At 47.4% G+C, this 15,373-nt stretch overlaps 1 protein-coding gene across 9 annotated transcripts in view; it reads left to right on the top strand.

The window, feature by feature from the left end:
* Nucleotides 1-15,373, top strand: part of Extl3 (exostosin-like glycosyltransferase 3) — a 90,468-nt gene that overhangs the window by 53,202 nt on the left and 21,893 nt on the right. For 3 of the 9 annotated variants that reach the window (XM_039093619.2, XM_039093623.2, XM_063274596.1), the window contains exons 2-3: nt 8,805-8,894; nt 10,947-13,549. In XM_039093619.2, the coding sequence (XP_038949547.1) occupies nt 11,402-13,549 (2,148 nt within the window). In that variant the 5' untranslated portion in view covers nt 8,805-8,894; nt 10,947-11,401. Of the gene's footprint in view, nt 1-105; nt 204-8,804; nt 8,895-9,681; nt 9,776-10,946; nt 13,550-15,373 lie in introns of those variants that run through there. The other 6 variants (XM_039093622.2, XM_039093618.2, XM_063274597.1 and 3 more) reach the window with 5 other exon arrangements.

Raw genomic sequence — 15,373 nt, 5'->3', positions numbered from 1 at the left:
TTTTGGCTGAAACGGGAGAAAGAAAATAGTACTGTATGTATGGATAGGGAGGTAGGTCTTGGGTGCACAGCTAAAGATACAGTGGTATATCATTTTCTCTTTTAGTAAAGAAACCTGTAAATCTGAAGAGAGTGGTGGCTTTAATCGTGCATTAGGACAGCCATGGAGGATGTGCTTAGGGGACATGGGACCTTCTGCCTTAGGTGAGTGTCACAGGCAGTTTAACCCAATGGTTGGGACCTGGGTCAGGCAGGCTACCTTGGTAAGTGCTACTATTCTGCAACCATAGTGGACACTGGGCTTTGGCTGTCTTGTGAACAGCGGTGCAGCGGCATCCACCTGTAGGGTTGTCAGATGGTTAAGGTGGCGTATTGAGGAATGTGTAGATTTAACCTGTCACACGGGGAGCATTCAGGAAGTGTTGTCTCACAATTACTGAGAGCCAGGTTAAGCACATGCAAGGTTTCATTTGGCAAGAACTGGAAGAGTCTACGAGGTAACCCAAGTGGTACCAGGCACGTCTGGTGAGTGCCTTGGTATAATTTCCTCCACTTCCTCTTTGTTTCTCTCCTCACCCTCCCCAGCTTTTTAGGATATAACTGTTGAAAGAAACTAACGAAGATCTAAGTAAACAGATGTCTCAGAGTTTCCTAGTAAACAAGAGCTTTATTCTTTTTTTTTTTTTTTGGTTGTTGTTGTTGTTGTTTTTGTTTTGTTTTATTTTTCAAGACAGGGTTTCTCTGTGTATCCCTGGCTGTCCTGGAACTTGCTCTGTAGACCAGACTGGCCTTGAATTCACAGAGATTCACCTATTTCTGCCTCCCAAGTGCTGGGACTAAAGGAATGAGGCCCATGCCCAGCTTCGCCTCAGAGCTTTTTCTTCCCCGCTAGAGCTATATTCCTAAAAGACGAAAAGTCAAGTGGAATGGTTGTGATACAAATACATCCCCAAACTCTGAAAAGCAAGGTCCTGATGGAGCAGAGTAATATTCCTGCCAACTCAGGAGCAGGCTGAATGCTAAGGGGACGCTAGAGGAAAAGGTAGCTACAGAGGAGGTGATGGGGCTCTGTGTGTGTGTGTGTGTGTGTGTGTGTGTGTGTGTGTGTGTGAGAGAGAGAGAGAGACAGAGACAGAGACAGAGACAGACAGAGAGGGGAAGAGGTGACAGAGGAGAGGAGGTAACAGGAGGAGGTGATGGGGGTGACAAAAGAGACAAAGAGAAGATGGAGACAAAGAAAAAGATGTGATGTGACATGTGACGGAGGTGACAGAGGGGAGGAGGTAACAGGAGGAAGTAGGAGGTGGCAAGGGGGTTAGGAATAGCTGACAGGAGAGGAGGGGACGGGGAACAGGCTGTAATTTTAATTGCCTAGAGATGACAGTGTCTGCTGTGAGTTTGATTAGTCTTCTAGTGATAGCTGCCATCTCTCTAAGGGAGATCTAAAAACTAGAGAGGAAAAAAAAATCAGTTTCTCTAAGGAGTTTCTGATCGGGTTGAAGAATCAGCTGAAGTGATGACCTAAGTTTTGAACCAAATAATACTAAATGAGTCCAAAGGGAGTTTAAGGATTTGGCAGTCCTTTGCAGTTGGGAAACTTTATGGAATCTAAAGTGGCTTATATATGGAGTCTGTCTTGTTTATACCTGCTTGGTGTGGCAGGGTATGTTTCCCTATCACTCTCTGAGAGCAGAGAGAGATTCTCATCTAAACTACCGCTTAGGGTGAAGGATAGATTGCTCTGGGTCCCTTTCTCGATGCCCAGACCTGGTCTAGCTTTGACCAGACAGAAGAATGGGAGATGTGGTGAGCTAAGAGGTAACTGAGTTCTACCCACCTGTCACCATTATCAGTGAGCGCTGGCAAATGGAAGCTTTGATTTCTATCCCTTGGAAATGTATTATCCTCTTCCCTTCCTAACCGAGCAGCTTCCCATGGAAACCTACTTTGGCTCTATGCAGAAATGCTCAGGAAGGCCTTGATCGTTATGGAAACTAGAAGCATCTGCCTGGTGTGTACCTCACACACAAAAGGGCTGACACTAGTGCAAGGCCTTTTCGTATGGGTGGTAGTCAACTACTAATGCCTGTGTGGGGTGGTATTTTAACTATTTGTGCCTTTGTGCTAGGATGATGTCTCAGGGTAGGACTACGGGGGTTTTGTTTTCTTTTTTTTAAACTCTAGCTGACCTTAAACTGGCTGTGTAACTAAGGGTGACCTTGAACTTCTTTTAAAGATTTATTTACTTATTTTATGTATACGAGTACACTGTAGCTGTCTTCAGACACACCAAAAGAGGGTATCCATCCCATTACAGATGGTTGTGAGCCACCATGTGGTTGCTGGGAATTGAACTCAGGACCTTTGGAAGAGCAGTCAGTGCTCTTAATCATTGAATCATCTCTCCAGCCGACCTTGAACTATTTATAAAATTTATTTTTATTATTTTTTAAATTGTGTGCATATGTGTATATATCTGTGTGCCTGAATACAGTGCCTTCAGAATCCAAGATGACGACATTTGGATCCTCTGGTCCTAGAGTTATATAGGCCATTGTGAGCCACTGACTTGGGAACTAAACTCCAGTCCTTTGGTGAACTATGACTTCAGCCCTGACCTTTAAATCTTGATTCTACTGCTTCTACCTCTCTGGGATCATAGGCCTGTGCCGCCATGTCTGACTTAACAGCTTTTAATATAAGCGAAAAGAAAAATCAGGTTGCTAAAGAGAACATACGGTGTCCTAGTTTTGTGAGCATATATGCGTGGGTAAGGGAAGCCTCTGCCTTTGGCAAAATAGCATATGTGTTTCCCCAATCAGAATCCATATTATGTAGTCAGGAAAGAGAGGTAACGTCTCTTTAAAGCAGACAGGCGGTGGGTAGGAAGCAGGGGCTAAGAATCTAAGAATCTGGTCAGTAGGCTGGGTGACCACCTGAGGGGTGGCCAGTGTTAGTGACTTGTGCTCGTTTGTATGCTCCTCAGGGATGAGGAGAAGCCCTGGAGTTTGTGAGCAGTAGGATTGAGACACTGTGTGAGAGTATAGATCTTCAGGGAAGCGGTAGGGGACAGAGAGCGTCTGTCACAGGCACAGCCTCTCTTACGCTGGACTGTGGGTTGTCAGGAGGAGGAAATGGCCACCTGTCTGTGGATTCTGTGTTCGAGTTTATCATTGCTATGTGGTGTCGAGAATCTCTAGGTTGAGAAATTGATGTGAGACTGAAGGCTGATAATAAGGCCGGGCTCTCTATCCAACAGACCGTTCTAGGTGGGTGCCCATAGTTTTCTCAGAAATAAATGACCCCTAAGAGTGACTTGGACAGGATTACAGAGAGAACAATCTACCATCCGACTAGCAAGAATCAGCAGCTAGAATAAGGTAAGCCAGGGAGGACAAGGAGTAGGTGCTTCTCTTCTGGACCTTCTGGGGCTTCCGGAGACTTGAAATAGTTGTCAGAATTAAAACCCAGAGGTAGGCTGAGTAGTGGTACAGTCAGAGGACAGGGCTGATAATCACGCCTATGGGCTGCATCTGACTCTGGCTTGTGCACGTGACGGGGGTGGGGGGAGGGGGAGAATGATGAGTGAGTGTGTGTGTGTTACTGTGTAGACCAGGCTGGCCTTTAACTCACAGAGGTCCACTGCCCCAGTCTCCCAGGCGCTGGCTGGGATTAAAGGTGTATGTCACTATGCTCAGCAAATGTCTTGCTTTTTATGGTTTTCAGCATAAGAATGAACAACTGTCTTATTAGTGTTCTTTTAAATTTTTTAGAGATTTGTTTTACTTTATGTGTATGAATATTTTGCCTATATGTGTTCATGTGTGCACCACATGTGTGCCTGAAGTCCTAGAGGTTTAAAGAGGGCATCAGATCCTTTGGAACTAGCTTCCAAGCCACCATGTGGTTGCTGGGAACTGAACCTGAGTCTACTGTAAGAGCAACAAATGCTCTTAACCACTGAGTCATTTCTCCAGATCCTTCCTCTCTTTTAAAAGACTAAAATATGCTGTGGATATCTTATGTGACCCCCATGCATACTAAAATATTACTTGTCTGACCCTTTGCTGAAAGTTTCCCAACTCCTAAATTAGACAGATATGAAGAAATTGCCAGAAGGCAGCACAAAGGGCAAAGTGAAAGTTATGAAGGAGATGAGAAGGTTTGGAGGCTGGAATAGGCTCTGACAGGCACCAAGTAGAGACTCAAGGGGGGAGACAGAAGCGGACTCTGTCCAGAGACTGCAATTAGTAAACTTCTAGGTTAGCGACATAAGTCCTAAGATTCTGAAAGTTCAGTCTTCAGCAAAACAAAATCAACTCCTCTCCAAATAAAAGCTCCACAAGTACGTTCTTTTTAACAAACAGCAGAGCATGGGCCTGGGGAGATTACTCAATCCGTAAAAAACAGGAGGGCCTGTGTTTGATTCCCAACACTCATATAAAACCCACGTGCAGTGGCACGCCTCTGTGCTGGGGAGGCAGAGGTGCGAGTGTCCTTGGGGCCAGCCAGTAAGTATGGCTTACTGGTAAGCCCCAGGGTTGGTAAGAGGCCTTCTCTTTAAAAGTAAGATTGGAGCCCTGCAATGGCAGCACATGCCTTTAATCCCAGCCCTCAGAAGCAGAGGCAGGTGGATCTTGTGAGTTGGAGGCCAGCCTGGTGTACACAGAGTTCCAGGACAATCGGGCCTACACAGAGAAACCTTGTCTTGAAACCAAACGTAAGCAAACAAAAGCTAAGATCAGACTGAGGAACACCCAAGGCAAACTTCTGGCTTCTGAGTATGCACACGTACCCTGCACCCCATCCGATAGAGAAAACACACACAAAACCCACACCCAGCCGGGCAGTGGGTCACATCGCCTTACACATACAAAAGGACTGACATTTCACTCTGTAGTGACCATGGTAAATCTAGAGGGTTCTCCAAAGTATGGTGGAGAAGGGAAATCGTGTATGAGGGGAAAACAGCAACCAGCAGGAAGGAATGAAGCGCGGAGAGGAACAGAATGTTGTAAGCAAAGAGGGCAAGGGCATGGGCAAGGGCATGGGCAAAGCTAAAGCAGCGGGAGCCTGGGAGGACTGTGAGGCTAAGTCCAAAGTGGATCACCAGGGGCCTGGTGCAGTTACCATGCTGTGCTCTGAGCGGAGGGAGCCAGCAGAAAGACCACTAGACCTGTGGCTTGGTTAAGCTGACGTTGTGCTCTGTATTTTAAGGGTAACCATTAAAGAAGACATAAAATGCAGTTCTCCTTAGTATGAGAGAGGGACTGTGTTAGGTTCTGTTGATAAGAAACCTGCAGATACTCAAGTTCCTTATATAAAATGGTGTAGTTCTTCCTGTTAGGGGAAACTTTAATACATGCTGTGGTGACCCCAGCCATACGATTATTTTCATTACTACTTCATAACTGTGATTCTGCCACGGTTACAAATCATGAATATGCATGTTTTCCAATGGTCTTCAGGTGACCCTGTGAAAGGGTTGTTTAACCCCTCAAAGTCTAGCAACCCACAGACAGAGAAGAGCCCCTGTGTTATGTGTTTTAAGCCATTTCTAGATCACTTATAGTACCGTATTAGTCTGTCTTCTATTGTTGCAAACACTTGGGGTTAAATAATGTAGAAAATAAAGAGTTTTATGTAGTAGCTCAGGTTTTTATTCATTGGTAATTTCATACAGATATACATGTTTTGATCTTATCATTCACTCACTACCCATCCCCCGCCCCACATCCTCCTTCCAGCCCCTCATGTCCTCTTTTTTTTTTTTTTAAGATTTATTTATTTATTTAATGTATATGAGTGCACTGTAGCCATCTTCAGACACACCAGAAGAGGGCATCGGATCCCATTACAGATGGTTGTGAGCCACCATGTGGTTGCTGGGAATTGAACTCAGGACCTCTGGAAGAGCAGTCAGTGCTCTTAACCGCTGAGCCATCTCTCTAGCCCCTCATGTCCTCTTTTTATAACCCAGAGTCCAGTCATGTCCTGTGAGTGGGTATAGGGCCATCCACCAGAGCCTGGGCAACTTAACAAGGCCGTTTTCCTGACCTCTGACCTAGCAGTTCTCAGTTGCTCAGGCACCTCAGCTAGAGGTAGACTTCATGGAGCCCTTCCTCGTACTCCTGAAAGTCTGAGTGGCTTGGGCTTGCTCACCGTTTTTGAGGTCAAACATTCGAAAAGTGTAGTGCTGGCTTTGGAAATGCCCCGAGCTATGTTACGCTTGTAATAGATGAGAGCGTGGTTGAAATTTAGACCATGGGTGGTTTGGTTGTTGGTATTATCATATTAAAATTTTAATTTTTAAAACTTTTTTTGAAATAAGAGTCTCCACAGAGTCCATGTTGGTCTTGAACTCCTAACTCAAGTGGTCCTCATGTCTCTGCTTCTCAAGTAGCAGGCATTTGCTATCATTCCAGATTATCAGATTAATTCTTCCTGAATACTAAATAAGATAATAAGGTAGAGAGATGGGCTGCGGTCATCAGTAGACTGCGTGTAGTAGAATGGCTTGGAGACCTGAAGGTTGGGCCAGCTACATTCAAGCTGGAGCAAATACTGATTTCAGTAATACATAGGGTAAGTTGGTAGAGAATCTGGGGTTATGAGTGTTGTGGGCTAGGACTAGGCTGAAGGCAGAATATTAATTAAAAGGGGGTAAGTAAAAATTATTCTAAACCATTATTGCAAGTACATTATTGTGGTTATGATCGCAATAAACATTTGGTCTGAGACCAGACACAGATGCGGGAGCTGGAGATTGAAAAGTAACTGAGGCTTGGAGCCAGTCTGAAACATTTTATACGACACAGTCAGAAGCGTCTGCTTCCCTGCAGCCCTGAGTTTTATAATGCTTCCAAGCAAAGGTACTGTGGCTTTTCTGACGATTAAATGAGCATCCGACAGTGGGGTTCCATCCAGGCCTAGCTGCTCTGAGGTCTGTCTTTCCTGAGTATAGCACATTGTTTCTGACAGGAGGAAAGTGGAATCAAGGGCAGAACTAAACGTTATTTGGAAAACGAATTCCTTGAAGTGACTGGAGCACCTCAGGAGAGGCAGTTTGTATGGAGCCAGGAGGACCCCGCTGTGGCCCAGAGCAGCCAGGGGAGTGCTGAGGGTAGCTTCTAGAAGATCTGAGCATGGGCGACGCTTGCCATCATGAAAGCAGATGGATTCATTAACAACGATGCTGAGAGCCTTCAGAATCCTTTTTAAGTAGGAGGTAGGAGGAAGACTGGATGTCCCCAAGACAGAAAAAGAACATGAGTCAAAGGTGTGGGTGGGTACTAAAAATGTCCTACCATAAAAACCAAGGGAAGAGGCTGGGTGGCCATCAGCGACACAACTCATTCATCAACTCACAGTGGACACGGTGATGGCATAGCAAGGCCGGAGTGGAAGGGCCCTGCTCTCAGGGAGTAGGGTTCAGTGTGGAAAGTGGGCGAGAAAGAAAGGTGAAGGCAAAGGATGGGGAGGGGAGGAGAGGAAAGGGGGAAGGAAAAAAGGAAGAGGAACCGGAAGAGGAAAGTCAGTAGGTTGACACCAGGAAGTCAGAAGGTCTCAGGGACTACAGAAGACAACTTAGAGTTTGAGCACTGGGCAAGTGGGTGGTGGCAGGGGGTCTCAGAGTTCAAGGACAGCATGGTCTACAGTGAGTTAAAGGACAGCCAGGGCTACACAGAGAAACCCTGTCTCAGAGGAAAAAAAAAAAAAAAAGAATCGGAATCTGAAGCACAAGGGTTAGGCAGGGAAAGCCAAGTATTTCCGACAGAACACCAAGTGTGCACAGTGTGTACAGAACTTGGTGTGGGTGAATGGAAAGGCGGCAGTGACACTCAATTTGAATGAGCGAGGGTGGAGGGCAGTGATGGCTAAATCGGGTGTGGGGGCAGTGGGTGGAGAAAGCACATACGGATCCTGAGGGAAGAGAAGCTGCCTCTAGTTTGCAGTGTGAAGGGTGTGTTGTAGGGCAGGGCACGTTGGCAGGCACCACAGCCGCGGCTGGTGAGGATCACAAGTGCACAGTGTACTCGCCCTGAAAACCACACTAGAGCGTTTCGTGTAAGTGTTGTGGGGGCATTTATTTGTACATGGGAGAATTGCAGAAGAGAGCTTGAGGGTTTCTCTTTCCTTTTATGCTTGCAAACAAACTGTAAGTAGCTGTTTTGGAGGCAGGAGCTGCGCGACTGGCCGCTGGTTGTTCTTTTGGCTTGGGCTGGTGAACGAGATAGAACTGAGTCGGATGAGATTCTTTAGAATCAGGGTTGCTCCCCATTAGAACATTTATTTCTGTTGTCAACTCTGCTTGTATGTTGGGTGCTCTGGGAGCACTGCTGCCCAAATACATTGGACCCGAGCTCCTCCTGCCTTTGCGTCCTCCATGCGGGATCGCATACCTGGCTCACGCTGACGCTGGTTCATTTATGCCTCCAGATGCTCCTCACCTGCCTCCTGTTCATTCTGAACTCCACTCTAGTTACAAGCATCACCACTCCTACAAAGAGCTCCTGTGTCCTTCTGAGGTCCATGTACACTACCTGCACCTTACAGCATCCTGTTTTACAGTCAAGCCCATCAGCAAGCAGCAACTGTCCAAGTAGTTTGCCTGTGAGGAAATTCCCACCGCCCTCCTGCTTGTCAGTAGTACCCGCTGACTCCAAACAGCTATGTTTGGGTATTCCCCGTGACTGCTGAATCTGCGAGGGAAGCCTTTTCAGAAAGACTAATTAAAGTCCTTAACAGCACCTTCCATAGCGAGCACATTTCAAATCATCACTTTCTGTTTTCTCTTTAAACCAGGAGAACAAGCACTGATGACCATTAGTTCAGGCAATCCTGTGCTGAGGCATATGCGACTACATAAGCCAGAGAGAGGAAGAGTGCTGCCAGGTAGGGTGAGTGGGAAGGGCCCGGCTTCATGGCCTGGAGTCTGTCTTTTCTTCCCTCTGTTCTGTTCTTACTCATTGGGCTGATAGAAGCACAAACATTTGAATAAAAGGATAACTTTAGAAAAGGATGCTTTAGAAATGTGGGTCATGAACCGTACAGTGGCCACGCCTTTAATCCCAGCACCTGGGATACAGAGGCATGTGGCTCTCTATGAGTTTTAGGCCAGCCTGGTCTACAGAGTGAGTGCAGGCCAGCCAGGGCTACATAGTGAGACCCGGTCTAAAGCAAAACAAAACAAAGGCTGAAATGTAGGTCTTGATGTGGAATGTTTGAGCAGAAGTTATTTATTTGAGTTGGAAGATTTATTTTTTGAGGCAGGGTCTTACTTATATAATTCTATCTGACCTAAAACTCACTATGTGACCAGGGTGGTTTCAAATTCAGAGATCTGCTTCCCTTTGCCTCATGAGTTCTGGGATTAAAGTTACTCGCTACCACTCTCAGTCCTTTTATTTTAAGAGTGTGGTAGTGTGTGTGTGTGTGTATTTGTGCACACAAGTATGTGGAGGCCAGAGGCTTTGTAGTTTCTGCAGCCGGAGTTGCAGGTGGTTGCAGGCCACCCCTAGGAGTGCTGGGAGCCTCGGTTGAACAAGTTTGGATTATTTAGTATTTCATTTAAATACATTTAGTATTTCAAGGACAAATTTCGTTTTGCTTTTTGTCACCCTGATCACTTGCTCTCTTTAACCCTTGGTAAAATTGGCATCAGCTTTTGTTTTTACCTTAGGACAGAAGAGACCTTATGAGACTAACCATTGCGCATCTGGAGCAAACATGGAGGCTGGGGGTGACTGTGAGACAGTCGTAGAGTGCTCCTGCAGGTGCTTTCTGTCTTCCCCTCCCCCTCCCTGCTGGGTATTGAATTTGCAGATTTGTACAAGATGGACAAGTTCTCCTCAGTGCTTTACATCTCGTCTCTTAGACTCAGTCAAGTTTGATGAGGTCAAGGGTTATTACCATGCAAGAATTTTTTTTTTTACATATGTTAGACATCAAAAGTACATGTAGTCACACACACACACACACACACACACACACACACACACACACGTTCATTTTTTTTTTCTTTTCTTTTTTTTTTTTTTTTTTTCGGAGCTGGGGACCGAACTTAGGGCTTTGTGCTTGCTAGGCAAACGCTCTACCACTGAGCTAAATCCCCAGCCCCCACTTGTCATTTTTTACGATGAATCTTGTTGTGTAACACTCGCTGGCCTTGAACTCAAGATTTTCCTGCCTGGGCCTCCTGAGTGCCAGTTAGAATGGCTGTGTCTGCGAAGATGTGAAAGAATAAAATTAGAGTATCTTGTGGGCATAGATTAGTTTGGACTCTGTGTATGTGTGCGCACATATGTACGTATGTGCGTGTTCTATACAAGTTCGACTTAAGCTCTGTCCAGTTTGAGAGAAATGTAGGTAGGACGCTTCTGTATGTTGGGATTGTAGAGTTTGGGGAGGAAACAGGACTGGCAAGCTGTGTTGGTGCTGTGTCTTGGTACCTTGTGTCCTCTGCTTATTTTCACAGTCAATAATTCCTTGTTATGTGCATGCACTTGCCTCCATTTTACAAGATGAGGTTACTGAGGATAAGGGCCGGCTGCAGGTCAGTCCCCGAAGGATACAGGATGATACCTCTCATTTCTAAGTATAGTCTTCTCTCTGGAAGGCCAAGTTACTGTTTCTATTTTAAGGAGTGCCTGATGTCTGCTAATGGAAGATAAATAGAGGCAAACTAGAAAATACCTTTTATCTACTCCTGGGTGAAGTTCAAAAGAGTTCTCTTAACTCCTTTAAACTCTAAATTTAACAAATTGGGCTTCTTGGAGTTGTTTTTGCTAAGTAGTTCAAAAGGAGACTTTGATGTTGGGGAGGACCGAGTCATTCGGGGGCCCAGCTCTCAGGTAGAAACAGCTGGGCTGGGGCTGGGGCAGGGGATGGCAAAGGAGCTTTGAATGGAAGCTTTTCAAATCTGACAGGATTCTCCTTCTCTTGCAGGCCTGATTGCTGGTAGTGACCTGGAGGACGGGGCTGGCATTTCAAACGGCCAGTTGTTTTTCCCAGTCACTGCATAACTTATAGAAGCTATGCATACCGGCTAGCCAACAAAGCCAAGGAACAAAAGCTATGGCAGTTGAAGCGGTCCCTGGGAGTCTAGGGCTTTTCCCCTGGATTTTAACACCACGGATCTCTTTCTTTTCATCCCATCAGCAATGTGGTACCTCCTCCTATTTGATGACAACAGCCGATACTTAGGATTTAGAGACCAAGTTAGAGACCTGAGCCACAGCGAGGAAAATGAAATTCCCATTTTATTTGGTGCCTTGTGCAGGGAGCACACTGATCCCTCTAGAACCTTGTGTGTGAAAAAGAGGTCGAGTTTTGTCAAACAGACTCATGGTTATGGCAAGTGATCCGACGTGACCAGAGTGGGCAAGAGCCACAGTGAACTCATGACAGGCTATACCATGTTGCGGAATGGGGGAGTGGGGAACGGTGGTCAGACCTGTATGCTGCGCTGGTCCAACCGCATCCGGCTGACCTGGCTGAGTTTCACGCTGTTCATCATCCTGGTCTTCTTCCCCCTCATTGCCCACTATTACCTCACCACTCTGGATGAGGCAGATGAGGCCGGCAAGCGCATCTTTGGCCCCCGGGCTGGCAACGAGCTCTGTGAGGTAAAGCACGTCCTAGATCTTTGTCGGATCCGCGAGTCTGTGAGCGAAGAGCTTCTACAGCTAGAAGCCAAGCGGCAGGAGCTGAACAGCGAGATTGCCAAGCTAAACCTCAAGATTGAAGCCTGTAAGAAGAGTATAGAGAACGCCAAGCAGGACCTGCTGCAGCTCAAGAATGTCATTAGCCAGACAGAGCACTCCTACAAGGAGCTGATGGCCCAGAACCAGCCCAAACTGTCACTGCCCATCCGGCTGCTCCCTGAGAAGGATGACGCTGGCCTTCCACCCCCCAAGGTCACTCGGGGTTGCCGGCTACACAACTGCTTCGATTACTCTCGTTGCCCTCTGACGTCTGGCTTTCCTGTCTTCGTCTATGACAGTGACCAGTTTGCCTTTGGGAGCTACCTGGACCCTTTGGTCAAGCAGGCTTTTCAGGCTACAGTGAGAGCCAACGTTTATGTTACAGAAAATGCAGCCATCGCCTGCCTGTATGTGGTGTTAGTGGGAGAGATACAAGAGCCCGCTGTGCTGCAGCCTGCCGACCTTGAGAAGCAGCTGCATTCTCTGCCACACTGGAGGACAGACGGACACAACCATGTCATCATCAATCTGTCCCGGAAGTCAGACACACAAAATTTACTGTACAATGTCAGTACAGGTCGGGCCATGGTGGCCCAGTCTACCTTCTATGCTGCCCAGTACAGAGCTGGCTTTGACTTGGTTGTGTCACCACTTGTCCATGCCATGTCTGAACCCAACTTCATGGAAATCCCACCGCAGGTGCCAGTTAAGCGGAAATATCTCTTCACTTTCCAGGGTGAGAAGATTGAGTCTCTAAGATCTAGCCTTCAGGAGGCCCGTTCCTTTGAGGAAGAAATGGAGGGTGACCCTCCGGCCGACTATGATGATCGAATCATTGCCACCCTCAAGGCCGTACAGGACAGCAAGCTAGATCAGGTGCTGGTAGAATTTACTTGCAAAAACCAGCCAAAGCCCAGTCTGCCTACTGAGTGGGCACTGTGTGGGGAGCGGGAAGACCGGCTAGAGTTACTGAAGCTCTCCACCTTCGCCCTCATCATCACTCCCGGGGACCCGAGCCTGCTTATCTCATCTGGCTGTGCAACACGGCTCTTTGAAGCCTTGGAGGTGGGAGCTGTGCCTGTTGTCCTTGGGGAGCAGGTGCAGCTTCCGTACCACGACATGCTACAATGGAATGAGGCCGCCCTAGTGGTGCCCAAGCCTCGTGTTACAGAGGTTCACTTCCTGTTACGAAGTCTGTCAGACAGTGATCTGTTGGCTATGAGGCGGCAAGGCCGCTTTCTCTGGGAGACCTACTTCTCCACCGCTGACAGTATTTTTAATACCGTGCTGGCCATGATTAGGACTCGAATTCAGATCCCAGCTGCTCCCATCCGGGAAGAGGTAGCAGCTGAGATCCCCCATCGTTCAGGCAAGGCAGCTGGTACTGACCCCAACATGGCTGACAATGGGGACCTGGACCTGGGGCCGGTAGAGACAGAGCCGCCCTATGCCTCACCTAAATACCTCCGTAATTTCACTCTGACTGTCACTGACTGTTACCGCAGCTGGAACTCCGCACCCGGACCTTTCCATCTTTTTCCACACACACCCTTTGACCCTGTGCTGCCCTCTGAGGCCAAATTCCTGGGCTCAGGGACTGGATTTCGGCCCATCGGTGGTGGGGCTGGGGGCTCTGGCAAGGAGTTCCAGGCAGCGCTTGGAGGCAATGTCCAGCGGGAGCAGTTCACAGTTGTGATGCTGACCTACGAGCGGGAGGAAGTGCTCATGAACTCCCTGGAGAGGCTCAATGGCCTCCCCTACCTGAACAAGGTAGTGGTGGTGTGGAACTCTCCCAAGCTGCCCTCGGAGGACCTTTTGTGGCCAGACATTGGTGTCCCCATCATGGTAATAAAATGGGCAGTGCGTTTCACCATGAGGAATAGTACCTTCCTTTTAATGCCCTCTCTACGTTTTTATCACTTTTGCTCCCTTACTTGTAGTAGAGTTGAATGTATGTGTACCTCTGTGTGTGTGTGCACATGTACATGTGTATGTGTGTACATGTGTACACTCCTGGTGCTGGGGATTGAGTCCAGGGCCTTTTGCATGCTGACAGAGCACACTTATCTAGTCATTCATAAACCTATGTAGGTGGTGCCTTTCGCCATGACTGCAAACTGTTTGGGAAGGATTAGGAGTGAAGCCTCTTGGAGGAGATGTATCACTGGGGTTGGGCTTTGAGGCTTCCAAAGCCTACATCAGGCCCATCTGTGCTCTCTGCATAGCTCTCAGCTACTTATCCAGCACTGTGCCTGCCTGCCTGCCTGCCTGCCTGCCTGCCTGACACTGTGCTCCCCACCATGGTGGTAGTTGGGCTAACCTGAAACTGTAAACAAGATCCCAGCTAAATGCTTCTCCTATAGCAGTTGCTTTGGTCATGGTGTCTTTTCACAGCAGTAGAACAGTGACTGAGGCACAGGTCTTGTCGAGTTGTTTTAAAGTGTGCTGTTTTGTGAGAGACACATTTGCTCATACAGGGGAAGGTGGAGCAGTGTTGGCTTCCTGCCTCCAGTAAGCGATGACTGAAATCCACCAGCAAACTTGCCAGAACTAATCCCTTCTTTAATCTGTTGGGAAATAAGTAGTTCCTGTGATTTCTGGGCAGCCCACTGCAGTAACATGATGCTTAGCTGGAAATGCCAGAAAGTCTCCAAACGGGCTGCTCTAACGGACTTTCTGTAGTAGCATGCAGTCTTTTCTAGTTATTTTTAAAAGGAAAGAGTTTCAAGTTAGAGAATTTCAGTCGTCACTAAATATTTTGACTGTGCTTTCTGCTTAAGGGAATCAGGTATTTAGAGCAGCAGTTGAAATTGCTGACCCTATTGGTGAAGGCGGTGTCAGGGCCAGCAAGGTCTGGAATGCTTCTCAAAAAGGTTTTCCACCATAATGCCAGCACAACCTATTCCTCGTGCTACAGTTAATAGATACTTTGTAAAATTGGCTTCCTAAGCCGTCTAGTAGACTGTGCCTCAGGGGAAGATGATTCACGTCAGCGTACTTGCTAATGAATCAACTCAGGAGCACCCATGCAGCTGCAGAGAATGCAGGGCACTTTGTGCCTCAGTTGTGCCTCAGGGTCCAGGCGGGCATCAGGCATAGAGGCTGACATGTCAGCTGTGGACTCCTGTGAGCCATAGATGCTTGAGTGGAGAGGGATTATCTCAGTGGGGGACGCGTGGTATGTCTTACATTTTAAAATCTCCACTCTTTATTTATTACATCATGATGGAGTGAAGGTGACCATCATGGCCATTGTCCACGGAGCTTGTCCCACACTCCGTAAGGAGAATCTCAGGTCCAGAGCTACTGGGCAGATGGGCAGTGCTTTGGGCTACTGGGCTGCCCTCCATCTGAGTGACGGAAGACTGGGAGGTGGTGATGGTGAGATGCTAATGCGAATCAAAGGAGGGCTGGAGAGATGGCTCAGCAAACAAGAGCACTGTGTTCTGTTCCTAGTACCCACGTGTTGACTCACAACCATCCATAACTCCAGTTCCAGGGCATCCCACACCTCTCCTGACTGCTGCGGGCAGCTGGAACACATGTGGTTCCAACATACATTCAGGCAAAGTACACATAGAACAAAAGGAATAAATCTTGACAAAGAGATTTTAAAAAGAGCATCCCCATGCTGTTCTGCTGTGCCTGCATGTGCAGCATTGGCTACTC

This window comes from Rattus norvegicus, chromosome 15, assembly GCF_036323735.1.
Source record: "Rattus norvegicus strain BN/NHsdMcwi chromosome 15, GRCr8, whole genome shotgun sequence".
Lineage (NCBI taxonomy): Eukaryota > Metazoa > Chordata > Mammalia > Rodentia > Muridae > Rattus > Rattus norvegicus.
This window is presented reverse-complemented; position numbering and strand designations above follow the sequence as displayed.